Here is a 27,632-nt window from a genome sequence, read left to right as displayed (position 1 = left end):
TTTAAAAGTTTTGTTAAGGAAAAGCAATTATTGGCTTGTACGGTTATACCTTTCTCTTACGCACCGTATTTATCCTTCAGTTTTCAGAGGAATCGTAAGGCTGCATAAGGGAACAAGCAAAGTCTATTTGATATTTGTTTTGTTTGTTGTACTTGTGAATGTATAAAGTCCGTACTGTCCTCATTATTGAGGCGGGGTCCTGTGTGATAAGCGCTCCAGCCCTGACCAACCGTATGTGGCAAGGGAAATAAGTCCCCGTGCCATACGTCCCTTTACACGACTTATCGTGGACGCGTCTGTATGAGTGTGAATGAGTGATAAGGTTCTCGTCCAGTGAGGAGAGGATGTGAGAGGCCAAGGCTGGAGGGGCGCGAGGCTGGCCGGCGCCCCTTGAGCTTAGTACTGATGTAACTTGTGTGTGTGTGAGAGATAAGGATATCCGTCTGTCCACAGCCAGGATTCCCGGCCACAGCTCCCTCTGGTGCCAGTAGCGTGCCACGCTCCAGGTGTGCTCCTCGCCCGTACCTACTCACCTCCCAGCACCTACTGCCTTGACGCTAACACTCAAGTGATTCTCAAGTTGGCGTTCTCAGTGCGTACAGACGTCACAGTTACGCGTCTTGCGCTTGGGACGTACGTTCGCTACGCGATCAGTGTATATTGCTAAGCATTGTTTGGGCCAGTGTGTGAAGACACGTGACCGACTCTGAAGGCACCATACCACCTGTGGCGTACTCTCTCCCCTCCTCTTGGAACCCTCTGTTGCGACGTGCGTTGCGGAGGGCAGTTAAAGTGGTAGTGAAGTAACCCAGCGATAGTATACGTGGTATAGATCAAGGAAGGCGTCTTGTGCGTACGTCGTCCGTGATGCCTCACTGTGTACAGACAAGGCAAGGAGGAGTCTCCAGGGAAACATGACCACCTCCACACCGAGTGAAATATTTTGAGTGTGTTCGTGTTCGATGGTGTGAACCACGAGAAGTACGTTGGCCATGGGTCATGAGCGAGCGGGGATGTTGTGTGCATGACGGGGAGTGTGGTGGGGATCATGGGTGTGCCTACGACTATAATGGGTATCTGTTTGAGCTGTGATTCAGAGCCTTCTCATGACCGGGACATATCCAGTGATGAAGATACAGGGGTTACCTTCGTGGCTCACAGGTAGGTCTTGTTTCACCACTCTACAGGCCGGATGACCTCGCACCTACTATCCCCCTGAGTTTTCAGATACTGTGGGTGAGATAAGTCTCGTAGGGGGCAAGGTTTACAGTGTGTTTTCAGTGATTCACATGGGTTTGTTATCACAGAGAGTTATGTCGTGTATTCATAAGATATTTACGTATCTTGTTTTCTCAAAGATCCCGTTGTGCCGAGGGCCACCTTGTGGTTTAGCTTGAGCCGTCAGTGGCAAGTACGTGAAGGTTTGTGTATATTTACATGTACCACAGTAGAGTTACAGGCGTGGTGGAACGAGGGTGAGCACACATCCTCAGTGGGTGTGTTGCAGCAGGTAAGTCTTGGATGGTCCTCGAGTGTGTGTACTGTCATGGTGAGGACGTAGGCAGGCCAGCACAGGTGAGTGTAGCGCCATACCCAGTGTCCCGGGGTGTGTCTGACCCCACCTTCCTCCCCACTAACCCCTTTGGTCCCTGGTTTTTGCAGTAGTGATCGGGAGCACTATGGCCGGAGACGCGACCGAGATCACTCGTCGGAACGGCGCCACCACCGCGGACACGCGCGTCGTCGTCTTTCTTCACGTTCAGCCTCGTCAGACTCGTCACGTCGACGTCGCCCCCGCCCTCGTCCTCGCCACTACCGCGACTCTTATGCCAACAGCCACGTGAGTATTACATGATGTTGTCTGCGTTGGTGACCCCCAGCTGCCGCGGTGGTTTCCACAAGCAGTTGAGAGTGAGCAGGGAGCCCGCTACAGTCGGGCCCCGGGCAGGCGGCGCTACACACAGCATGCATCGCCACACCTCCACTGCGGCACCCGGGGACTTACCTATCGCAGGGGCGGGACGTGTGGGTGCTGTTAGCGGCTGCCTCACGCACGCATACGTCCCCCTACTGTATGTATTGTTGCTGCAGCTGATATATACCGGCCAGTCATGGTGCTCTGTCCACACTGCCTCGTGTCACCTTTAGTTCCACACTGTTTGTAGCAACACTTCCAGGCGAGCCAGGGATGACCGGCACAAGTGTGATCTAAACGTGATAACCAGGAATGTATTGTGTTCATAAGAGGCGAGTATGATGATGATGTGATTCTGCTTATTTCATAATGTTCATGTGAATGTCCTGTGCTCAATATTTCCCGCACTCTTGTCATGACCAGTGTGATCTCATGCACCCCCCAAGTCTTGTTTGTGCTCCTCACTGACTGGCCCTGAGCGAGGCCGGGCCATCATACTGCTTCATCTGGTATACCTCCTGTTGGAAACATCGAAGTCTCCCTCGTTGATGTAAAGCTTTGTAGAAAGTGTGGCGTGGTAAGCTTGTTTCAAAGAAAACGACATTAGGGGGCCTCGTGCCCGACTATTCTGGTCGCTCGGGTTGGCCGTTGATAAGTCGTAAGGCGCGCGTGCGAGCATCTCCCCCATGGTATATTTGGCGCCAGATCCCAGTGTAAGGCCACCGCCACCGTGTAGGCAAAGCGAAGTAGTGTAGGGAGGACTCGGTGCCGTCATGGGCGCAGAGCAGACCAACGGCTTAGCACAGGTAGGTGATGCAAGGTGTGGGTGGCAACCTGTTAGGCCCGGTTAGAGGACGGAGGCCTTCGGCGCTCCCCCCTTACCCACCTACCAGTCACCACTATGTAAAGATGCAGCCTTTACTGTCACCCAAGGTCACTGGGCCATCGCCGCCTGCCCATAGCACCGACGTCTGTCACGTTCACCGGACCAGTTGGCTAACGCATCACCATCACCGGCAAAGGTATACACAGGTTCTCCGTTAACGTGTGATCCACCGCCCCAGCAGCGGGAGGGGACAGTGCTAGCTAGTGAAGGTGCCGCCCGATACCACGATGCCATGTGCTCCAGGAATTTGGCTTGAGAAGAAATATGGTTTTTTAAGTTGGCCGAGGATTTGGTTTGGTGGCGGGGCGGTGTGTCAGTAGCGTGGACGTGTGACTCGAGCACCCGCTTACCTGCCGTTCGCAGCTTTTGCAAACCAAACTTCAGCCGACGCTATGTGCGCTGACTGCACCCGGGAGGTGAGTCCCACCGGCCACAGGGGACTGGCCTTGGCACCTTTCTAGATTTCAGGTCAGTGAGAAAATGGAGTGGTGGCGAGCGAGACCTGTCCCTGTAGTGGTTAGCTGGGGGTGTGTAATGTGAAAGAGGCGACGTTTTTAGCGTGGCTGTGTGGGGGCAGGAGTGACGTCAGGCCATTTGGCGGGTGCTTTCGAGAGGCACGCAGGAGGAAGCTCTCTCTCTCTCTCTCTCTCTCTCTCTCTCTCTCTCTCTCTCTCTCTCTCTCTCTCTCTCTCTCTCTCTCTCTCTAATGTGAAATGATAAACCTCCTAAAGATACGTGTTGCAAGTGGCGTGCATGACTGCGTGATGAGGTGTCGGGAAGGAAGAACCAAGGTTTGGGTGGGAGGGGCCATGCCCAGGGCCTGGGCCTCCCGCGCGCCGCATCCACCACATACCACCGCAGTCGCAGCGCATGTTGTTGCCAGCTGTGATGGGACGCGTTCGGACGGCCAGTGTGCATCAGTGGGCGACCAGAGTTGAGGTGGAGACGGAGAGGTGTTGACGAGCGGATGGTGAAGGCGGTGGTGACAGTGGGGCGTTGCCTGGTGGAAGTGACCCTCCGATGGTGTGTGGACAGCGATGGCATGGATGCCCAAGGCCCCTGGTACCTACCCCCGCCAACACTAGTCATGGCCACCCTCCACCACTTGTACAACCAGCTGCACGCTACGTTGCACTACTTGGTAGGACCACGCGAAACCCCCCCACCTCCCCACCCTACCCCAATCTCACACACGGACACAGCGCCACCTTCATCCGACGCAAAGGCCAAACCCCTTCCACATAAACAACTGTTTTTTTTTTTTCTGTCGCCAACCTTGATCCCGATTGATTCAAGGTCTAGAGAGTACAGAGTGAGTGTTGGAAAATGAAATGTTGATGTTGCCCTCGGTGCGAGAATTGTTTTTTTGAAGAATATCCCGTTTAGCATTCTTGGGCGAGAGGCCAGCTGTGTGAACGTTTCTCTGATCCCGGGGAAAACACGCCGCGCTTTACGGTTCCTCCTCCTCTTGCAACGCGAGAGGCCCTGGCCCTCCAGAAGAACGGCCGCTGGATTTGCCCCAGCCCACTGACTTCGTGTTGGCATCCTTCATGTACCCGGTTTAAGCTTGCGTCTCGAGGGGCCTCTTAGTTACTGCACCTTCTAATGTTTGTTCCTCCTCCGGTGTGCCATTTTTTTTTTCTCTTCTTCCAAGGGAAATACCTTTCCCCTTCCGTGTGAGTCATATGGTTATCTCGAGCCCGTATTGTATACAGATTATACATCGGACACCAGCTTTTAGACCGGAGGATGCGTTTGTTGTCTTAATATCGTATTGCGGATCATCCGCAAGGTCCTTTGTAGTGGATCTTGTCTTTGATCCCTTCGTCGGCAAGCGTCCGTGGCTCTGGTGTCTGCCGTGTGTCGGACGTCGCCACCAAGTGGGCAGCACACACACGACCACATTTATAGACGTTAGTCATGGTCTCACAATGTTTCATGACAATAGACCGGAATTTTTTTTTTCCACGTACTACATTATATTATTAATGCACTTAGCATGTTCTGTACACCTTTGTTTTCCCAGCCTTGAACCTGGAATGTGAATGGCACACATCACATTAAATGACGTTCAGTGCGTAATGCTCATGTGTTCAGATTTAAGTGTCATTTTGGTTGCAGATTCCTCAATATCTTGTGACATTTGTGACTTCCTCTCACCTGTGGTACGAGACAAAGGTATAACTCATAGTTACTGTATGTCGTTAACAGTGGAAGCAAAGTGGGTGTGAGTAATGGTGATGTTTAACGTGTGTATGTGTGTGTTGGGGTTCGGGGTGAGTGTTGGTGTGGCTGGCGGGAGTGTTTATGGCCGGATGTTGTGTGTGCAGCTGCCACCTTGTGGTGTGTGTGTGTGTGTGTGTGGGTGGATGTGCAAGTGTTGGTGTGCGTGTCACTTTGCGTCTCATGTAATTACCTAATTCTGCTGGAAGGGAAGGAGTTTGCTCGGCTACGCCGCTCACTCTATTCATTTTTAACGAATATAGTTTTTTTCTTTTCTTTCATTTATCGCATTATTCATCTCGTGTGCCGTTAACGCATTCCTTTATTTGTTCACTGTTTTTGTTATACACATGTATTTTCTCACATCCTTCATGTATTTCTGTTTGTATGGTGGATGTGGAAGGGTTTCTCGATGTTAGGAGTGACTGGGCCAGGTCCATATTACTGGAACCTGAGAGAAGAGATGGGTTGTCGTCGTAGCCTGTGTAATAATGCCCCTCTGTCTCTGACCTGGGAAGATGTCGGGATGGGTTGGTGTTTTGCATGTTTGTCACCAAGCGTCTGTTTTGGCTGGGTTGCGCGTGTGTATGTGTGTGTGTGTGTGGAGGGGGGAGTGTGGGTGTGGCTAATGTTCGAGTGTGGCTTCTGGCCCACCCTCTGCGGGCTCCCTGCCAGTCCCAAGACACGCCCTACCTACACGTCTCCTGCAGAATATACTCACACACACAGAGACATTGTCTGCGCCTGAGTTTAACCGGGACTTTTACTACGTAAAGATCCAAGGTACTTTGTGTGTCTGGGGAGAGGGAGGAAGTGCTGATGAGAGCTGTAGTACGTTGTAGGCGTGGCTGGTACACGCGTCTCGTCTGGTGATCATGTCGGTCGTAGGGTGGGGAACAGGTAACATGATGTGGCTCGACGTGTCTCATTTCAAGTGAAAACCCCCCATGTATACAGAGTTACCACTGAGCATGGTAGGGGAGGTCTCAGGGAGAATAGGTTTTGCTCTTTGTAAGTTTGTCATCCACTTTTTCGCGTCGAGTCGGTAAAACTTACCATTTGACACTGTGTACTGTATGTACTGAAATACGAATTAGAACATGTAATGTCAACCCACTAGGGGTCTGTGTAAGACCCTTTGTGACCCCCCACTGTAATCCTTTTTGCGCTACAGCTCACAGGATGGGCATGGGGTGCACAGTAAATTTGCCGGGGGGACTCCGGCGCAAACCAAGTCAAATCACTAACTTGGCCGCACTGAGAAGGTAGAGATTTCTCCCACGACCGTATGGGAAACAGTGTTCATAGTTCGTACCGCCTGGACGGCAGGGCCAAAACGTTATTCGTGTGTTGCCTGGGTAAGCCAGACACCCGCGAAAGGCTCTCCTCATACAGTAGTGATATTATGAGGGTAATGCTGCTGCTGCTGCTGGCCCCACACACACACACACACACACACACTGTTCCATGCTCTCTTGTCATATACCTCGAACGATCTACCCCTCTCATTCTTTCACCCATTCCTCGCCTTTCTTGATTCACTATATATTCGCATTTTCTCTCCCCCTCACATTCCCTGCTGAGCATTTCCCTTCCCGTCTGATGTTTACCATCCAGTCTTTATCTTGTACCTTTCCCTCCCTCCCTTGCTTAATTTATGTTTTACGTCCTCTTGTCTGTGAGACAAAGGAAATTTCTCTCTCTCTCTCTCTCTCTCTCTCTCTCTCTCTCTCTCTCTCTCTCTCTCTCTCTCTCTCTCTCTCTCTCTCTCTCTCTCTCTCTCTTTTCTGTAATTACCAATTTCTGCTTTAATGGACTTGAACGGGACACCATTTCTTGAACTTTGTAATATTATCATAGTTTTTTTAAAGCTTCATATATGTTTTCCTTATTTACAATATTTCATCTTTCAGGGTATTCCATTCATCTATTGTTCGTATGCTATAAAAGCACAGCTTTACATATTTCATGACACATTTCTGGCTTATTATCACGTTTGTGTGTTATGGTTGGCCTCTACCAACATGTTAGGAAGAAGTGTTCATCAGCCCAGCAAGCTGGTTTAGGTACGTAGACTCTGTGTGTGATCAGATCACCCTAAACTCACCTCTCTTCCATGGTGGACGTATTGACGGCCTTTGAGCCTTTTACCGGTAACTCTGCTCTCTTAATTTTGGTAACAACTCCGTTGACCTTCTCTGGACTTTCTTTGATAGATCTTGATGCTTCTTTCGGTGCGGTGACTGCTTAAGAAGCGCATAAGTTGTAAGCAGCTTCGTGACTATTTCCATATACAATTCCTTAAATGCTCTTCATGATATATACCAAGACAGTGTGTGTGACGTCTTTGTGTGTGTGACGTCTTTGTGCGCGCACGCGCAATGGGGTAAGCATGCGTGTTGTCATAAAAGCTTGGGTTGGTGTAATGTTTACTCTACTGGGTTCGTGGATTACGATGGATCAACCAGGTTCGGCCAGTGACAGACTTTCCCGTGTTTATCTTCCTGGCAGTGTTGATCGTACCGTGTCATTCGTGGCTCGTGATGCACACCCGGGATGGCTGGCTGTTGCCATGGTCCGCGGCCCCCCTCTCCCCACCTTCTCGTTCGTCAACTGTTGACGTCACAGAAACCCCCTCTCGTTGGGAGGCCACGTGAGGCTTGGTCTAGATGGCCTTTGTTTCGTTGACGGACCTCACTGGGAGGGTCTGGGTCAGACCCAACGATGAGGGTTGGGGTCGCTGACCTGGGGTCCGGGGGTCCGTCAAGGTGTTCCCGGGGGTCACTGCCCCCAGTTGGGGTCCGGGGTTCGCCGAGGGGCTCGAACCAAAGGTCCTCTTTTCCCCCATCCATCTTAATCGTATGTTAAAGGCAGAGTCAAAATCCGCGTCCTCACTTCGTCATTGGTACGTCATATACCTCATACGTTTTGCATTGGTCATGAGATCATTATTCTCCTTACTTAGGATTATTGAAGTACGTTCTTTAAAGATGATTAAAACGATAAAAAAAGGCCCTAAGAACGTTTCCGTCTTGGGTAGGGTTGGGGAAGGGGGGGATAAGGTTGTTTGGCCAGGGGCTCGCGTGGCCAGCTGTGGACGGGGTCATTAATGTTGTGTAACCACTGGTGGGTGAGGATTACACAGGTGGGGTGGTCAGGAGCAAGCAGGAGGCGAGGTAGGGACCCGTGACCCATCCTCGCCGAGAGATGCACCTTCGTAAAATCTGTATGAACGTTTATCGTCGCTCCTGTGTTCCGTGAGCGGCTGACGCGACCCTATTGACAGCGTAGCGCGCGCCGGGGTCTTGTGGAGAACATTGGAGACGGGTTAGGGGGGGGGTCACGAGGGACGGGTGCTGCCGGCAGGTACTGGTGGTGCCCAGGACGAGAGAGAGAGAGGCCTGCAAGGACGGACGGTGGCTGGAGAAGTGTCGTATATTGTTTGCATGGTCTCCCGCTCGCTCGGTCGCTGTGTTGATATGGTCAAGTGTGTCCCTCACTCCCTGTGTTTCCTGCTGACTGTATTGGTGTGTTCAAGTGGTTTGGCGTCTCTGTCGCGCTTGCTCTGTTCAGGTGTGTAGGGTCTCTCGCTGTGTTGCTCTGTTCAGGTGTGTAGGGTCTCTCGCTGTGTTGCTGTTTTCACGTATTTAGTATGTGTTTTCCTTTGACTTAGATGGATATCTAGAGTTATGTTAAAGACATAATTACTACGATAAATAAGTGCAAGGCGACGTATTTGTTGACCGGGTAGGGTAAGGTGCGGTTACGTTTTGTGAGTGTGTACTTAACGTACGAGTTCCTTACGACGAGACCTGGCCAGAAGTCAGGTCCAGCGCGTAGTGCTCACCCCAGGAGAATGTAGATTTGAAAAGAAAGTTGTGTTTCTTGTCGAATGTTATGTGCGACATTGGGTGTGTGTGTGTGTGTGTGTGTGTGTCAACAACCCACGTGTGGGTGAAGGAGAACGTAAAGATTTGCAACCCGGGCCAGGGAGGGGAACTTGGCAGCCACTGTACTGCTGGGGGGGTCGTCACTGCGTCGCCAGTGACCTCTCAACCGATACCCTGGCGGCAGTACCTCTCTTGTGGGTGGTGGCCTGCCTCCTGACGTCGAGAGAGAGAGAGAGAGAGAGAGAGAGAGAGAGAGAGAGAGAGAGAGAGAGAGAGAGAGAGAGAGACTTTACTTTTCCTCCAGTTGGTTGACAGTCTTGTGGTGAGCCATAGGATTACCTCATCTCCACAATGTGCTGTTGTTACTGACGAACTCTGTTACGAAGGTGAGGTGAACTACACCGAGTCTCGCAAACGTGTCCAGTATATCCTCCCTTTGGTACCTCACCAGCTCGTCCGAGGGATAGCACTGTGTTACACCCACCCATCCCCCTTGAGCACGACGATGCGACCCTTGTTGCGCACGACACTACGACCCTCGACCATGCATGACCTTACAGCCTCCGATGAGCAGGACGGACCAGTGGCCTGGCCTTTGATCTTACCTTTTAAAGGGTAGATGACACACCATAACCAAGGGTGGGTGGGTGGCCAGTGGTGGAGGACGTGTTCAGCCTCACTCGACGTCAGCTCTCGTGGTGAGGGGAAGTCAGAAGGTGCCAAGTGGGTCAGTTGCTGTGTAAAAAAGCTGTGTAAAAAATGGTCTCTTTAGTGTCAATACGTTGGAAGTAGGAACCCCATATGAGCCGAGGGAAATGGTTACGTATAATTTTAGTTCATATGTAGAGTATCTATTTTCTTGAGTCGCTACGCTGTCACAACAAGGACGGTAAATGCTTGCTTCCACACGGGTGCTGGAAGAACCGTGGACCGGGGGGAGCAACATCTAGGTTAAAGTCCGTGGTGAAAAACGCATTTTCTAATGATCATTTCTCTCATTTCCTATCCCTTTAATTTCAGAACACCACGGTTATACCCCGCAAAAACACAAGACACGTTAGGCAAGACCATACCCACTACTTTTATCCCAGGAAACCCCATGTAATGATGAACGTAACCAAACACACTTGCCTTTAAAACCGGTGCTTTTGGTGCTCTACCTTAGAGCATTACTCGCTCTAGCTAGTGTCGAGTCCTACTCGCATACCTAGGATGGCTCTTCCTCATTCCTCTCATGAGTGGGGTAGAATGGAAAGCCTCTTGCCTCATTAACTTATGTGCTCGCGCCTCACATGGTTTCAGCCATCCCTTTTCATCCACGGTGGTTATTGCCTCCCCCTCCGTGGTCGGCGGGTGTTATTTTGACCGTTTGTTTTCGTGTGGTATATATGCGCGCGCGTCCCGTAGATTATGTGGTAAGGCCAGCTACACAAGGATTGACCGTTACCATGCCTCCTTGGCACGTCAAGGAGAGCTGAACACATCTGCTCCTCCTCCTCCTCTTTCCTTCATCTTGACGTGACCGTTCCCCGCCTTGAAAAGCCAAACGTACGAACACATACGGAACACTGATTTTATCTCTGATTTTTCACGAAGTCCGTATTTTTTTTCTCCCCTTTCGTCCGTAGTGACCATAATTCAGGAACTGCTGCCTCTCTTTTCATGCTGGTTTGTATATATATATATATATATATATATATATATATATATATATAAGAAAAAAAAGTGAAGGATAAATTTCGTAGGTAATATTTTAATTTTGACATTCTTTTCGCTGGAGTGCGACAGATTTAAGGTAGTTTGAAAATGTCTCGTTTTCTTTACGTTGCGGAGAGAGAGAGAGAGAGAGAGAGAGAGAGAGAGAGAGAGAGAGAGAGAGAGAGAGAGAGAGAGAGAGAGAGAGAGAGAGAGAGAGAGAGAGAGGCTGCGTTGCCCCTTGTGGAATTTGGAGCATTTTGTGGATTCCCATGTCGACGGTACCGGTGTTGCGGATGTACATACTAAACTATGGAAAAATTGTCTTCCATATTAGCATTTAGATTAAGGTTTAGGATTTTCTTCTCTATTACCATTTATATTAAGGTTTAGGTTGGCGTAGAAGGTTGTGTCTGCTCGGTGTAGGCTTATTATGCACCTCCCAGCGTGACCGGCTGATGTGATTCTGATGTGCTCGCATGTGAACGTCTGTTAGTGTTTACATATGTGTGTGTGTGTGTGTGTGTGTGTGTGTGTAGTATGTACTTCTTTCATCGTGTAGGTATGTTATAGTAATGTCTATCGAGGTAGATGTATATATTGATGCATTCAGTACATTATTACAAGAACAGAGAGTCAGGTTCGGTTGGAGTGGAGCGTTATAATGGAATCCGCCCATTTTTCCGTCACCAGCGTGATGCAGCATGAGGGTGAGGGGGTTTAGACGGTGTTTGTGGTGAGGGTGTCCAGCCTACGCACCGCGAGGAAAAAATCTGTTAAGAATTTTCCTGCTTGAATTTATTTCTCAGCCAGTGACAGTGGCGAGCAAGAGTCATGAAACTCTGAACCCTGCCTCATGGTTCCAGTGTTTCGTGTCTCACCATAGTTCCCCGCGTTGTTTCGTGCTTCACCAAAAGACGGGGCTGGCGCGTATCGCTCACCGCATCTACGGCGCTACCGAAGAGGGAGTTGTGTGACTTGCGTGTCGTCACGTGGGATGTGAGAGATGGTGGGTGTGGCACGTTTGTGGACAAAGCCAGCAACCCACGAATGGACGACACAGGGAGGAGAGGCAGCTATCTGGGTCAGAGGAGTGACTCTTGACAACCACTGAGAGAGAGAGAGAGAGAGAGAGAGAGAGAGAGAGAGAGAGAGAGAGAGAGAGAGAGAGAGAGAGAGAGAGAATTATGTACACACACACACACGCACACACACACACGCGCGCGCGCACACACTAATTACATGCTTTACCGTATTCTTAACTGAATGAGTGTCGTCTTTGCGAGTTTTTTCCCCCCACGGTATTTCCACATGTCTATCTCGCAGGTAGATAATTACGCTTCAGTCGATTGAACTCTGTTTTGTCATCTTGGGTTAAGTTGTGTGGTTATTTTTGGTTATCATGGTCACGTGAGGAGCGAGGAGCGAGGTTGGCTCATACATCTAGGTGGCGGAGGGGGGGTTTTTTTTGTAGCATTTTTCTCTGGCAGTATGATCTCCAGGAGACATGGCACAGAAACGTTGTTTTAGGGGGAACGTGTGGCTCTGCTGTCTGCTTGTCTTTCGTCTTATCTTGGATTCCTCCTTTGTTGTTCGTGAGACTCGTGATGCCCAGGTGTTTTTTTTTTCTCTTGCTTAGGAAATGGTAGACGTCTTACACGTAGGTGCGCAAGGGGGATCGCACACGTAGATGCACAAGGGGGATTGTACACGTAGGTGCACGGAGGATTAAGCACAGAGCTCAGGATTGTGTACGTGTGTGTGTGTGTGTGTCTTGATATGACAGTGTTAGAGGTCAAGTCCATACGGTCGTGTTGTGGGTGAGGTGGGGCGTTCCGAGGAATGGTGCATCTTGTAGGGACACGGTAAGGAGTGTGGAGGGGAGAGGAGGTGAGGTGAGGTAGGAGTGTGGAGGGAAGGGGAGGTGAGGTAAGGAAAGGAGAGGAAGGTAACCTTTAAGTATGGAGGGGACATTTGTCTGATGTATGTTGTACGGTCGTGGTGGGGTGGGTAGTGAGGACAGCACCTGGGTGGGTGGGTGGGTTGTGGACGGCTATATTTAAAGGTTCAGGATTCCACCTCACGTCTACAACACACCCGCCTCCACTGTGTCCTCTCCCCCTCACTGCTCCACGTAATTCCATTATTCACTCCGCGTGACTCGTATTATTCAGCCCAGATGACTGGTGTTATGCTCACCAGATGACTGATGTTATCTAGACCAGATGACTGGTATTATATACACACCGAATGAGTGACTGGTATTTCATAATAGTTCCTAACACACACACACACACACACACACACACACACACACACACACACACACACACACACTTCTGGTTCTGCCACAACGACGAGTTTGACCTACAGAATGTGGGCCAGCAAGAAAATAGCTTAAACGCTTTCGTGAAAGTTTCAATTTTTTTCTCAGAAATTTCATTTTAACCTTCCCCCCCCCCCCTTTTTTTCCCCTCTCCCCCTGCATAAGATGATTAACCGTCCGGTGGTACGAGGGGTGGTGGTGAACTTGAGCCTCTGGGATGGAGTTACCAGCGCTGCCTCCCATCATGAAGTCCCTCCCTCCCTCCTTCCATCCCTCCCTCCCGTCCGGCTCTTGCTGCATCCTGGATGGCCTTTGTCGCAAAGTTTACATTTTATACACAAAGTTTCCAAGTTTTTTTTTTCTTTTTTTTCCTGTGTGGCGTCTGCTGACTGTTGGAGGCCATTAGAACAGCTCGTACCAGACGTGTGATGCAGAGGGTAACAAGGCGAGGGCAGGCTGAGGGAGGAGTGTTGAGGAATAATGTTGTGGGCGAGGAGACACTTGTGCTGGCGGCAGCAGTAAGGAATAAGGTCTGATTGACACATCCTGCGCCGGACGTCACACGAGTTGATTTATAGACTTATCTACAGCGGCTCCTACATACTGTTTGCATACGTCTTTATTATCGTTGAATATGAAGATAAAAAAAGCAGTCGAGAACCCGAGTCACTGTTGCAGTGTGGCAGAGGAGAGAGAGAGAGAGAGAGAGAGAGAGAGAGAGAGAGAGAGAGAGAGAGAGAGAGAGGATGGTGCGTGCAACTCCTGGTGGGTCTGGGATCACTGGCCCAACTTATTAATGACGGCGTTCATATTGGGGCGTTCTGTAGGCCGGATAGTCTCCCGGGGTGCGTCTGGTGTTACACTTGAGACTAACCTGCTGGTTATCCAATCACGTAGCAGCTGGACATACGGTCAACCCGCAGTTGTGCTTCGTTGTCTCCTTGGGCGGCGGTAGAGCCACGCCTGCACCAAGGACATGGGTACTTATGTACAAGCTGCCGGACGTGACTACCCCATACAGTCGTGGTCGACATTGCTTGGCTTCCTAATAATAGCTGGTGGGTTGTGTGGCAGAGGCATCCTTGACTCGCCACTTGTGTAAGTCCTGGTTTCTATAGCGTTGCTCGTGCCCCCGCCGGCCACGGGAAAGGAGCGTTTGACCTGTAAGTGAAGAAGGCGCTATCGCTCACGTGTTGCCCGTTGACGCCAGAAGAATGATATCGGTGTGGGTGTGTTTGTGTGTGTATGTATATATACGTGTGGTTGTTTATGCTTGCGTGCTTGTGAATGTATGCCCGCACCCACACAAGCAAGATGCGTCAGGGGTCGTTGACCACAATGGCATATTTCCTCCGCTGTACAACCTGGTCGTTGCCAGAGGTTGAAGAGGTCAAGTTTAGTTCATCCGTCAAGGTCACTCACCCTCTCCTCGTGGTCCCGTTGTTTGTGGCAGGTGGGCGCGTGGGGATGGTCTGTAACAGGGGCAAGTGACTGATGGTTCGTTGGAGATGGCGGGGGCGCGTGGTTGGAGGAGGAGGAGGCGGGCCTGCATGTGGGAAGGAGGGTGGGTGGGTAGCGGCGGTTGATATAGGCGATCGCGTGGGTGTGGGCGTAACGCTTGCCAGCTGCAGCCCGTGCCCGATGTCAAGCAAAATCTTTGACCTGCGAAGTAAATTGACCTGCGAAGGAAATGGCAACGGAGCAAGTGCGCGTGCTCACGGACTGCGCATGAAGATGCGTACTGCCCAGCGAGTCGCATTTTTGGCAAGGTGATCGGCGGCGAGTTTTAGATATGTAGTTGTTCACAGCTTCGTCGTTGTCTTCTGTATCTGTTGAACCTTTTTGATCATGGCGTAGAACCTGTTGGTGACTTATGACCGACTCTGATACCTGAGAAAGGCCCTAGAATGGAGAGGGGATGGAGAAAGAACGTTCAATTAATGTGGTGATGCCTTGCAACAACATACAGAAGACAGGTGCCATCAACCTCTGTGCTATATTTAATGTCCCTTCCCCGTTCTTCGTGTCCGTTTTGTCTAGTCTTACAGTTTTGAAGATATAGATTTGTTTTCACTGTGTTCACGAGCCAATATCATTATAGTTTGATTGACATCCAACGATGTGCTAGTGACTGTGTATTTCACATACTCAAGATGTTTCGCGCCCAAATAACTGACGCGTTACGGCAGCAGGTCCCTTAGTTCGCAGGTCACAAAAGTTGGCGTGACACCTTCCAAACCCCTCGGGTGACACACGTAGGGCAGGCTCCCAGCCACCCCACCGGTAACACCCACAATATTATTACAGTTGGTCTACCCTCGCCACTCATGACGCGGTGTCAATACTTACCGATCATCATTGGGGTCCAGCGATGGTTATATCGAATAGACTCTGGTGCCTGCGTCATCTTTGTCCACCATGATGGCTTCCCTCCCTCGGTGTAACGTAATTCAGGCTCAGGATGGATGGCTAGGTGATGGTGACTTGATAATGCCTTGAGAAGTTAGGTATATATATATATATATATATATATATATATATATATATATATATATATATATATATATATATATATATATAAATGAGCAACGTCTCCCACTTTGGCGAGACAGCGCCGGGAATAGGCGAAAAAAGGCCGCTTCCACTTAGAACCAAAGACAGCGACGAAGCAAAATAATAATAGTAATAATAATGATAATATATATATATATATATATATATATATATATATATATATATATATATATATATATATATATATATATATAGAGTTTAGTCTTGTAAGGTCTATAGTTATTTTGATAGTGGTTTATATCGGAGCGAGGCGTGTTATCTGGGTGATCAGGGAATGGGGTATATTGGTGGTTACAAGATGCAGGAGGAAGCTTGTGGCGTCAGGCGGGACGATATGTCATGGAAGATTTTCATGTTTGGAGCAGCTTTATGACGGCGGTGTTGACGGCCTCCAGGACACTCCTCCCGCCTCTTAGACACACACACACACACACACACACACACACACACACACACACACACTCACACACACACACACACACACACACGGGCTTCCCACTCACTGGTCCTGGGGAAGTGGTAGTCGGTCTTCCACGCTCTCTTGTATTTTTGTTTTAGTAGCCACGTCCTTACTGGTCATCTTCCATCATGATTCGATGCACATAGATCAAAACTTGCTGATAAACAACTGCAATATATATATATATATATATATATATATATATATATATATATATATATATATATATATATATATATATATAATAGTCTTGGCCGTTCCTCCTTGTACAGAGCCTCACTGTGTCCACAGTAACCGGAGGCGCTGGACAGTCCGGTGTCATGATTCTCATCCACCTCACCCAAACCATTTGGAGGATGCTGACGGATGAGGGGTCGTGGTGCCTCTCCCTTTGCACGAGACTCAGTACCTCCTGTCTCGTCCCCTTTTCCTCAAATGACCATTAAGATCGAAATGTAGAACGTAGATCTCATTACCCAGTGTCGTATGGTAACGGGGGGGCCTCTTTCATCTGCAGTATTTTGTTGCATGAACTTCAACTTAATTTGCTCCTCCATCCTCTTGTGTCTGCTATATTTTTCGTTCTCACTTTCCTTTTCACGAGGGATGGGTGTTTGAATGCCTCCTTCTTTCTCTTCGGTCTTACTCTTTGGATTAGAATGATGAGTAGATCGGCTTACAGGAGTGGTCACGTGCCCCCGACCCCTCCCACAGCACTTGCACACGGGCGGGTGGGGTCCCCGAAGTTTCTGGCATTCTTTCCCAGCTAGGGAAGGTCCGCCATACGTACCATGAGACCCTCAATGCGATGCTCTCGTGGGGTTGTTTTTGTTGGCCCACACGGACCACACTGGACGGTGCGGGGTACCATGAAGTAACCGCCGGGAGGAGGATCGAATCCTAAATCTATTTTGAGAAGTGGTGTAGTTCAAGGACAGACACCTCTACCGAGGCCGCCACGGATAATGATCGCATAATGTCGTGGGATGGTGTGTTATGCCTCTGGAATCTGGGGGAGCGAATTGTCCCTCGTCATACTTATGCTGGCGGCGTGCAAGGGGATATACTGAGCTGGAGTGGGCTGCACCAGGGGCATGTGAAGTAGCCGGAGGAAACCATGGAAAGGTCTGTGGGGCCTGGTTGTGGACGGGGAGCCGTGGTTACGGTGCATTACACATGACAGCTAGAGAATGCATGAGAGGAAATGAAGCCTTTACTTCGTGTGTTCCTGTCGCTACGCGAGAAACAACGGACAAGTGTGATTATTATTATCATTATATATATATATATATAATTATATGTTTCTTTTTGTCCACGAGGAAATGAAACAATAAGTTCCCAAGTGCACTTTTGCGTAATGACCACATCATCAGGTGTGATACAAGAAAGAAATATGTCAGTTGATATACAACGAAGAGACCTAGCTAGGACGCCATTTGGTAAACAGGTGACTGGCGGAATGGGGGTTGGGGAGGTTCAAGTCTGGCAAAACATGTGTATCGTAAATCTATTATGTGGACAAAAAAGGAAACTGTCCACAGAATATATGATACGCATGTTGCTAGGCTTGAACGCACCCGACCTCCATTCGGGTAGTCACGTGTTTACCAAATGGCGTCCTGGCTACGTCTCTTCGTTGTCTATCAACTGACTTATATTTCTTTATCTCCCCTGATGATGGTATCATTACACGAAAGTGCACTTACAAACTTATTGTCTTTCATTCCCCGTAGACGAAAAGGAATATACTTGATTACGCTCTCAAGTGTGATCCTTCCCAATATATATATATATATATATATATATATATATATATATATATATATATATATATATATAATATGATATGATATGAATATAATATAATGATATAATATATATAATTGTGTGTGTGTGTGTTGTGGGGGGGGGGGGGGATGCGCTCTCCATGTTAGAGGGAATCAATACAACGATTTACGTGGACGTCCATTTTTCATTGTTGGCCGAGCGTGAGAAGTGTGCCTAATGTGGGGTGTGCTGGTGAAGGAGGCGTTGCCGTAGTGCTCGAGGATGGCCAGACGCAGCCGTGCAGACTGGTGTATTACTGTCTGTCTGTCTGTCTGTTCTTCGTTTTTTTCTTTTTTTTGTTATACAATTGTATTCATTAAATTTTTCTCTTAAACGCCATCCGTTTGAATCTGTATTTGCTGCAGTGAAGTATTTTGTGTATTAATAGCTCGTGACTGTGTTTTTTTCTTCTTTTCTATTTTGGATTGTGTCGAGCGAAAAGGTTGGCGGGAGAGAGAGAGAGAGAGAGAGAGAGAGAGAGAGAGAGAGAGAGAGAGAGAGAGAGAGAGAGAGTAGCAGGTGTTGGCCGGCCGGCTGGTGTATGTATTTGATGAGCGTGTTTGCCGGGCCCGGCGGCGGCGGCGCGCGGGGGGGTGCCTGGTGTGGTTAGTATCGACTCGTGTACCTCTCATCAGGACGTGGTAATTGTTAATCTGTTTCCAGTGTTGGTAACCTTTTTTCCCCCCGGGGGTCTGACTGACATGCACCTGTGTCGTCCTGTCCCCCCTCTAGCTCCCCCTATAGTGAGGTATTTTCGCCTTTATATATATATATGTATATATATCCCTGGGGATAGGGGATTAAGAATACTTCCCACGTATTCCCTGCGTGTCGTAGAAGGCGACTGAAAGGGGAGGGAGCGGGGGGCTGGAAATCCTCCCCTCGTTTTTTTTTTTTTTAATTTTCCAAAAGAAGGAACAGAGGGGGCCAGTTGAGGATATTCCAAAAAAGGCCCAGTCCTCTGTTCTTAGCGCTACCTCGCTAACGCGGGAAATGGCGAATAGTTTAAAAGAAAAAAAGAAAATATATATATATATATATATATATATATATATATATATATATATATATATATATATATATATATATATATATATCGTTTTGAGTGATTCAATTAGTCAGCGTACCCGGTGATTGTAATTTGTTTTTAAAGTGTTAAACGTATGACATGTGTTGTTAATATTTTCAAACCAGATTTATGGAATATTAAAAAAAAAAGTTTTTTATGATTTTGCTCATTAAAAGCAGCGAACTGAAAACGCTTTTGGAGAATGATAGAAAACGAAAACGGTGGTGCACACGGGGAAGATGGACTCTACAGATTTGTCTGTGACTTTTATTAAGTTTATTTCACGAGTATCAGGTGGTATGTTCATTTGGCAGCCGTCAGAATGAATTTCTTTCGCTAGTAACGGTACAATAATGGATGGACGGTATTGGATTACTGGCTACGTTGATGACGTACGTTTGTACGACCTCAGGCCCCAGAGTAACTCACTCGTACAGCGTAGCCAGTTACCTTCGAGACGTGTGTTTATGAACGACCACTCACACATGAGGTATGTTGTGGACGACCACTCACACATGAGGTATGTTGTGGACGACCACTCACACATGAGGTATGCTGTGGACGACCACTCACACGTGAAGTATGTTGTGGACGACCACTTACACATGAGGTATGTTGTGGACGACCACTCACACGTGAAGTATGTTGTGGACGACCACTCACACATGAGGTACGCTGTGGACGACCACTCACACATGAGGTATGCTGTGGACGACCACTCACACGTGAAGTATGTTGTGGACGACCACTCACACATGAGGTATGTTGTGGACGACCACTCACACATGAGGTACGTTGTGGACGACCACTCACACATGAGGTATGTTGTGAACGACCACTCACACATGAGGTACGTTGTGGACGACCACTCACACATGAGGTATGTTGTGGACGACCACTCACACATGAGATATGTTGTGAACGACCACTCACACATGAGGTACGTTGTGGACGACCACTCACACATGAGGTACGTTGTGGACGACCACTCACACATGAGGTATGTTGTGAACGACCACTCACGTAGTAGGTATATTGTGGACGACCACTCATCCGGTAGGTATGTTGTGTACGGCCACTCACATGGAAGGTATGCATCCGCTTAGATGAGTTTGGTTAACGAGAAGTGTGTGTGTGTGTGTGATAACTGTTAATTACTTTACATGTGTTATTGGGAGTGTATGTGTATTTATGTGTGTGTATGGTAACTGTCAGTTACCGTCCTAGTGTTACTCTGTGTGTGTGTGTGTGTGTGTAGGGCGAGGCGAGTGTTGCTGTTGACACTGGCAGCTGCCACTGGACCATCCCAAAGTAAGTCGCGGGCCAGCACGACCCTCCTCCTGGCGGAGACACCTGGCTAAATTTACTTGGTATACAGAGGTGGTGGAGCCACTGTGGGAGGTGTAGTGGGGATAGAACCAGGCTGTTCCTGCCTCTCCCCGCCCGAAGCCCGATGCCGCCCCGCAAGAGGCACCTCCTGCCCACACCCACATACCCCACCGCCTACCATAACATCGCATACAAGGTATTTAACTCTGCGTGTGCCTCTCTCTCCCCCTTGTGGGTCTGAAAGGAAGACAAGATAAGTTCCTGGCGGATAAAGTCTCAAGCCTCTCCTTCAGGTTTTCTGCCTGACGTCATTCCTCCTTTCGTTCCACTTGGATCCCATTTTATCGTGTTCGCGGTTGTTCAAGGCCCATCCCTTCTCTCCTGATCCCCCCGCTGACGGGGAAGATCTCCACTAACTGCTCCAGTTTCTAATCCCAGCCGTCCAAGGCTTCCTCTGTGGTTAGTAAAATAAGTCTCTTTACACTTACTTGATCTCATCTGACGCTCTCTTCCAGCCTGGTGTGGTAATGGCCATCTCCTTGTCCACCTCACACAGTCGTTTCATTCACCCGCCTTCATGCCTTCACCTTCCCCTTCATCCTAGTGCCACTTCGCCCTCACCCTCAGAGTCAGGCCCACCGCCCATGTACCCTCACTCCTCACTGCACTTTCCCACTTGCCCGGACACCCGAGTGACCTTGACACAGTACCATAGCCTTACCGCGGTATGGCTCTCCAGCCTCCATACCGTGCCACCCCTGCGTCCCTTCGCCTCATCATCACATTACTTCCCGGTGATCTGTACCCACCCACTTCCCATTTAACTCGTCCCCCAACATCCACAGCAAAGTTCCCCTCGCCGTAGCTGACCCCTTGTGTGCATGGAATGTGCTGTACTATCACAGTCTTCGTGTATTGAAATGTAGGTTACTGGAGCAGATAACCTGGGTTTTTTATTTTGGCAATCCTGTGTTATCTGGCCTTCCCAGGCGCACCTGTGTATACTACTGTCACCACCACCAGCAGCTGGGTTGCCTCCACCAGCCCCACCGCTTCTAGTTGATATACGCCCCCAGCAGCACCCACACCTCACCCATCCCAGCTCTCCCGGGAGGCCCATCCACTCAGCCCTCCCCTCACCTACATCAGCTCATCCCGTCCAGCACTACCACTATCTCGTCAGTCTTCGTCTCCATCGTCCCCACCAACTCCCTCCCTCCCTCCCTCCAACACTCGCACACACCCCAGTACTAGCTCGCTCCACTGAGTCCCCTCTCGAGTAACTCCTGCAGCTTGGCCTTATCCAACACTCCCACCTGCACCTAAATCTTTCCTTCCCATCCGCTCACCTAATCAGTACCTTTTCCACTTCGCTTCCACCAGCGCTCCCATAAAACTCCCATTACCTTGCCCCTACCACTCGCCCGTGGAACGCCCGACCAGCACCACACCACAGCGCCACTACCCTGACCGTCTCGCCCCAACACTGCCTCCACAACGCTGTTCTCTGCCTCCTCCCCCTCAACAACGTCCGACCAATTCACCCCCCCGTGCAACCCTCTCCCACAAACAGGACGCAGCCCACTGCCTTCTGCCACCCCGCCCAACTCTCCCAGTCGTCACCCATCGAACCTTTCGCCGTGCCCTTGCACCACCGACCCGTCAGATCAGCCTTAAACAGGTCACACCCAGCTTAACACCGTCTTCAAACATCCTCCACCAACTTAACCTTCAGATACCCCGTGCACTTACTCCTTCAGTCCACAGTGACATACGTAGGTCTCAGCTCTCCCCTCCATCAGTGTTGTCCCCAGCACTCCATCCCTCATCTACGATTAACCAGCTAATCCCTCCAACATCCATACATTCTTCCCCTGCCACTACTAACTCCTCCCTCCAACAATGACAAAGTCTTCCCTCCGACACCTAAATCCACTCCTCTTCTGGAGCACTGACCAGCTCGTCTGGCCGACGCCCTCCAACACCCACTTTGAGACATTTCCAGCAAGCGGTCAGTTAGTTACTCCCGTAAGGCATCAGAGCATCCGCCACCAGAGCACCTCAAGGCACCAGCTCAGCTTCAGTTAACACTCCCTCCTCCTGCCGTCTCTTCCCATCACTTCATCAAGTGACCCTTCCAATATCCCCACCCTCCCACTCGGGCCATATTAACACCATAGATCATGACACGCCTTCCACGTCCCACAAACATGACTTGCACACTGTTACCACCCTGGGCGTGTGGCACACTCCTCACCGTGCCTCACCTGAAGCAGCCGTCTCCGTAACTCACCTCCGACACACACTTAGACCGACTCAACTCTGCCACAGGGTCGTTTTTGGGTTACTGCCTCCGTGTCCATCCAGTTACACCTCTCCGTGTTCCGTATTTGCACATTAACTCCGGCGTTTACCTCCACATTCATACCCACACAGAATGTCCAGAGCCACCGTGTGTTGTAAGCCGTACTACACCCACACTCACTGCACACCACCAACTAAACACGTCCAGTAGACACAGCTTCTCCGTGGTTCGACTTATCAATAGGTTCACCTCCATATGTCTGACTTCTACCCGTTGTTCGTCCCGAGTCACCATCAGACGTCATCATCGCCGTGTCGGCAACATAATCACCTCACCTTACCTGGCCTCTTTAAGAGTCCCTTCATTTGACCTTGTGCATGAAACACGGTTTCATTATCGTCAGGCCGTGAGCAGCATGACATATTTAGCCAGCATCACAGTCTACACCTGCCACACGAGGCCAAGGCTTCCTGCACCTCACCACTCCTGTTGCGGCGTCATCACCCACACATACCCATTCACCAAGGCTTTTCATTGCGACCTTCAGCCCCTCACGTCTGTCCTGCTACAACTGTAGTGCGACCGTCCACATGTTGTTCCTGCTGCTGCTAGGTTATTCTGACCTCAGTCGCCCGCCCTCACGACGTGTCTCTACTGTCGCAAGAAATTGAATTATTGATGGGTTGCGAGTCGCTGACGTCCTGGTGGTACAGTTGAGTGTAGGACGGCGTCTGCTCGTTGACTGGAGCGCAGCAGCGGTACGAGTGGCTGGCAACCGTGGTGAGGCTCAGGGTGCGACATCCCTCCCTCACACCTGCCCAACCCTCGTCTCTATAACCAGGCGAGCACGGCTTCCTCTTGCACACTGTGTAACCCGCTCTGCGCAGGCGGCTCACGCTGTACACCCATGTAAAACGAGCTGGGCGCCCCATACTCGTACTATCCCAACAACTCCTCTAGTCTACTTGTGTTTCCATGAGAGAAATCATAGTGTTAAACTTATGAAGTGGAAACCCGGTTTGGGCTAGGTTAGTTACCCCCCTTTGTTGCAAAGACATTTATAAACTCTCAGAGAGGGTTTTTCTTCCTCGTTAGTAAGCCTTGTAGCGGCGCTGTTGTGCGGGCCTTGCCCAGTATGTCACCCGATTGGTACTCGGGCCTCCCGGCCAGGAGGCGCGCGTCTCCACAGTACTGGGTACTAAAGAAAGTACTTGAAGGTCAAAAGTTTTTCCCCCCTCCTCGCCTCCTCACGACGTAGTTCCTATCATCTGTCTGAACTTATTTTCCTCTCCTGCTGGAGTGCTGTCCTCTAGCTATGGCCTCAGCAGTGTATGTAGACGCACAGTCTTGTGTTAGCGTCACTCCTGTGTCATCATGACGGAACTGAGCACTTCGTGGGGCCGTCCATCCCCAGCGACTGAGATTCTGGGGGACTTACCACCCCCCCATAGTTCCACACAGCCCATATTCAAATATTTTTCGGGTCTCTTCATGGTAAAGTAGCTGGAGCTAACTGCCTGACCTTTTTAACAAAGTCACTTAACGATTCACGTAATGGGACTACGCCAGGGACGCTCAGAGAGAGTATGGCGCTGCCCGCGGCCTTAATTTTTGTTCCATCTTGTTACTTGGTTCGTGTGTGTTTCATGTTATTCAAGCCTCCGTAGTGTAGTGGTTAGCGCCACTCCACAGGAATCGCGCGGGCCCGTATTCGAGTTTGTATGTGTGTGTGTGGAGGGGGAGAGTGGCGGCAAAATTCCTGGCACAGTCGTCTTTTCCTGGGAGCTGAGCTGTGTGGCCCACTTGGGTGTGGTACCAAGTCGGGCAGAGGTTATTGTATCAGCCTGGCATCCGTTGTCCTGACCGTCATCCTGTACCACTGCCACTCCCTCCTCCATCTGCAAGCCTCTCTCCTAGATGCTTAGCTTACATCTCCCTTTGTGTGGTATCCCATGACTAACTTCGACTCTGTGAACCTAACTTAACATGTAATCTAATCCTGGTTTGACTGTAAGAAGCTGAACTTAACATGGGACCTCCTGGTAATCCTTGTATTGACTCGTTAAAGCTAAACAGACATCTCTGGTATCCGGTTCATAGTTTAAAACATTATATGCTCAACATGTGCTTTCTGTGGCGTCAAGTATGCTGTACATATTCTTCCTCCTGTAGTATAAGACCCCAAGTTTCGCATGAAAGGAGGATAAACCTATGTTTGAACGCATATTCTGTGTCGCAGAACACCCCAGCTCTTCTGTTAGTAATGGTGATATAACTTAGTGTTTTCCCTGCATGTTGTACTGTATGTGGTGGTGGTGGTGTTGATGCTGGTGTCGTGTCGTCCCGCCTCAACATTTCCCTGGTTTACCGTGCAGTGCTCACTTGCACGATCGCTTTGTTCTGGCAGCATATCTCTACTAGCTTGTACAACCATTAAGGTGAGACGACATGACACGCCGGTATTCTTGTTTTTCGAAGTCATCTGTTGCGAACTAATTCCTTTATATACGTGGCCTCAATTATCTTGGCAACCTTTTAGCACTCTCCTCTCTGCAGTACAGATCAGTCTTCGAACCATATATCTGATGTGAGGATAGAATTTGAAGTTGATTTTGGTAGTTGGACTACAGCAGAGTGTACTGTGCCTGTTCCCTGGAGTCCTCAGTGGGTGCACCTGCGCAATACCAGAAGCAATCCTAGTCAAGAGTAGTGTCAGACGCGTTTGAGATATGGCTTCAGTTGTGTCGTAGAAGTAGAGGAGGAACTCTTACCTATATATTCCGTGGTCGTAGCGCGTGGCAGCTCCTCGTGTCATCTTGATCACGGCAAGCGTTCGAGGTTCGTATGTGGGATGTGGGAGTTGGGCGGCGTCACCGGGAGTCGTACACGACCCCAGACAAACGTTTGCGACTTACCGCGTCATGATAGTAATGACCTGAGTTTACTGCCCTTCCTATTTACGTTTTCCACTCCCATTTTCTCCTTCCTGGGTGAACCCTTCCCCTCCCCCCCCTTTTTTTCCCCTCTACCCAAGACATGTTTGCCCTTTTAGTCATCCTCTCCCCACTCATACATTTCTTACTACCTCGCCCCTCTCGTACCAAATGATTTCTTATTCGATCAACCCCCCTCACACCACCACATCGTGCCGTCTCGCTCTTCCATTTCCAACACATCCTGTTTGTGTGCGATACCTCCAGAACATGATTTCTGACTCTCTCTCTTCCTAAAATCCCTGACTCCTTTTCCATTTCTTTTAATTGATCTTTAATTCCTTCACTTAGTACAATAGACATACTCTGTATCACTTAGTACAATGAACATAATCTGTCACTGTACTTTTTTACCTTGGAAATCTCACTGTGCACAAAATAGCCAAGTCTGCCTCTAAAGAAACTGGGAGTCCTGTTCAAATGCCGTGTAAATTCGCTCCTGCTAAACAGATGCTCCGATTATACAAAGGACTGATTTCCTCTCTGTATACACCAAGCTGTTCTCATTTAGTGGGTGGTGGACGTTCAAACCTGTCTTAATTTATCAACATGCCTAGTCTGACCCCGAAACTTGACCCACTTGCCCTGCTCTGCAGCGCTGCTCATTCACTTTCCTCCTCTTCAGGTATTATTTAAGTTCCCGCCCCCAAGTGTTGGTTGCTTGTGTGCCTCCTCCCGTTAGCTGGACCACGTAATACTTGGCACGGTACTGCTTTACATTAATACTGAGAGGCCTTGGCAACTCCTGGGGGGAGGAAGTGGGTTGTGGTATCTGTTTCCTTCCTTGCACCACGAAGCTTTGCCGTTGTTCTCTTACTCCCTCGTGTGTCAGTCCTCCCAGCAAGTACCGTGTCTGCCCATTGTAAAAAGGCAGATATCCCGCTTCCCTCAGGACAAGATATTTTCCTCCTCTCTCTCTCTCCCTACCTCTTTGACCCGTCTTATATCAGTCAAGGTTTGACATTGATGTGTACTTAGATCCTTGGCATTAGCCCCCGAGATATATATATATATATATATATATATATATATATATATATATATATATATATATATATATATATATATATATATTTTTTTTTTTTTTTTTTTTTTTTTTTTTTTTTTTTTTTTCTAACTTTCCAAAAGAAGGAACAAAGAAGGGGGTCAGATGAGGATATTCCCTCAAAGGTCCAGTCCTCTGTTCTTGATGCTACCTCGCTAACGCGGGAAATGGGGAATAGTATGAAAAAAAAGAATATATATGTATATATATATATATATTATCCCTGGGGATAGGGGATTAAGAATACTTCCCACGTATTCCCTGCGTGTCGTAGAAGGCGACTAAAAGGGGAGGGAGCGGGGGGCTGGAAATCCTCCCCTCTCGTTTTTTTTTTTTTTTTTTTTTAATTTTCCAAAAGAAGGAACAGAGGGTGCCAGGTGAGGATATTCCAAAAAAGGCCCAGTCCTCTGTTCTTGATGCTACCTCGCTAACGCGGAAAATGGGGAATAGTATGAAAAAAAAGAAAATATATATATATATATATATATATATATATATATATATATATATATATATATATATATATATATATATATATATATATATGACGTTTTATATCTGCTCCAGATGATTGAAGGGGACAAACATTGCCTAGCATTATGGCATGTAATTTCAGACGTGTGATAGAGGAAATTCCATAATATTACGTATTTTGAACTTTTACATAGATTTTCTGGGTTTATAGATGTGACGTTCTGCGTTGTGATTCAGTTCGTCTGTTTTCTCGGAAGTACAGGTTTTGACAGTTGACATGGTCATTCGTGGGGATGTAAGTAGGTAGCCCTCCTTCCATTGTTCATCTGCTGTGTAATGTTTTCGGTCAGTATGATGATCGTGTTTACAGTGATGGATATCTGCCGCTGGTCTCGTGTTTCAAATGTGTCGCCCGACTCCGTTGAATTTGCGATTCTTCCGTTAGTTTGATGCTGACGTCAGCAAAGCATGGACACTGAAGAAATTTGTTACGTTTACGGATGGGAAGGTTTCAAAATGAACAGTTCGATTTCTTTTGTTCGGTAAGGTTGGTAAGCGTGAATGCGAGACACCATTTTCTTTTTATGATTATGGTAGCAGCGCTATATTGTGATTACTGTA

At 48.9% G+C, this 27,632-nt stretch overlaps 1 protein-coding gene across 5 annotated transcripts in view; it reads left to right on the top strand.

Annotated features, from left to right (window-relative positions):
* LOC139759442 (uncharacterized) overlaps window positions 1–27,632 on the top strand; it is a 227,895-nt gene that overhangs the window by 14,382 nt on the left and 185,881 nt on the right. For 2 of the 5 annotated variants that reach the window (XR_011715055.1, XM_071681561.1), the window contains exon 2: window positions 1,663–1,840. Coding sequence is in view for 1 of the 5 variants with exons in the window: in XM_071681561.1 (XP_071537662.1) it covers window positions 1,663–1,840 (178 nt within the window). In the remaining 4 variants the exon portion in view is untranslated. Of the gene's footprint in view, window positions 1–1,662; window positions 1,841–3,281; window positions 3,943–27,632 lie in introns of those variants that run through there. The other 3 variants (XM_071681554.1, XR_011715054.1, XM_071681559.1) reach the window with 3 other exon arrangements.

The sequence above is a fragment of the Panulirus ornatus genome, chromosome 33 (assembly GCF_036320965.1).
Source record: "Panulirus ornatus isolate Po-2019 chromosome 33, ASM3632096v1, whole genome shotgun sequence".
In the NCBI taxonomy this organism is placed as follows: domain Eukaryota; kingdom Metazoa; phylum Arthropoda; class Malacostraca; order Decapoda; family Palinuridae; genus Panulirus; species Panulirus ornatus.
Note: the sequence above shows the minus strand (reverse complement) of the source record. Positions and strands in the feature narration are given on the sequence as shown.